Source organism: Penaeus monodon, chromosome 33 (genome assembly GCF_015228065.2).
Source record: "Penaeus monodon isolate SGIC_2016 chromosome 33, NSTDA_Pmon_1, whole genome shotgun sequence".
Taxonomy (NCBI): Eukaryota; Metazoa; Arthropoda; class Malacostraca; order Decapoda; family Penaeidae; genus Penaeus; species Penaeus monodon.
The window spans coordinates 29072025-29072862 of record NC_051418.1 but is presented as its reverse complement, the minus strand read 5'-3'; the positions used below and the strand labels follow the sequence as shown (position 1 = coordinate 29072862).

The 838-nt window shown below is 33.7% G+C and overlaps 1 protein-coding gene across 1 annotated transcript in view; it reads right to left on the bottom strand.

The window, feature by feature from the left end:
- Positions 1-838, bottom strand: part of LOC119594207 (immunoglobulin-binding protein 1-like) — a gene marked incomplete in the record, with an annotated part of 9232 nt that overhangs the window by 135 nt on the left and 8259 nt on the right. Inside the window, 2 exon segments of the mRNA XM_037943278.1 lie at positions 1-338; positions 673-786. Of these exon segments, the coding sequence (XP_037799206.1) occupies positions 128-338; positions 673-786 (325 nt within the window).

The following is an 838-nucleotide window of genomic DNA, read 5'->3' as shown; positions in this document are numbered from 1 at the left end:
TTACATCAAATGACTAAAGATGTCTTTTATATCATATACAATAATAATGCTCCTCAACTTTGAATACCACTTCAGTAGTTAACTAAACATTTCCCAATGGTAATCAATTTTAATAATTTCAACATCCTCAACTTCTGTTGTAGGTGTTTCCCCAGCCTCTCTTATGTGTGTCTCGCCACTCATCCATTTCCCGCTCATGTGCAATCTTATCAGGATCATCCCGCTCTTCTGCAGCTTCCCTCTCTTCCTCTTCTCTTTCTAATGCTTCCCTTTCCATATCTGGTCCAGCAGCAGCACGATCCTGAAGGCAGTTCTGGTTCTTGCGTGGATCTGGGAACCTGGTATCAAGATGCATAATGTAAGAATATCTTTAATGTGAAAAATAATTTAAAATGCAAATAACTTGAAAATACTATTTAAATACAAATTGAACCTTTATATGATCTTTAACCACTTTATTAATATTCAGCTATTTCACTGTATCCTAACTAAAGATGAGACCATTATTAATAAACACAATTAAGCCATTTCATTCAGACAAATTCACTATCAGTATTATATTTATCTTTATCTTTCTAGAAACTTTCTTGACATTATCTCCCTAAAAACTATCCAACAAACCATTAAAATTGAGATATATAGAGACATATCACCAAATATGATTTAGCTTACCATCCTTCTCTAACCCTCTGGTCATAAAATTCCTCTACAGTCATAGACGGTAGACTTGGATATCCAAGACCAAATACATTCTTCTGCATAGCATCCCTTGTTATAAGAATAGGCCTAGAAAGGAAAAAAGTAGAATAACTATTAATAACAATATATTTGCACCATC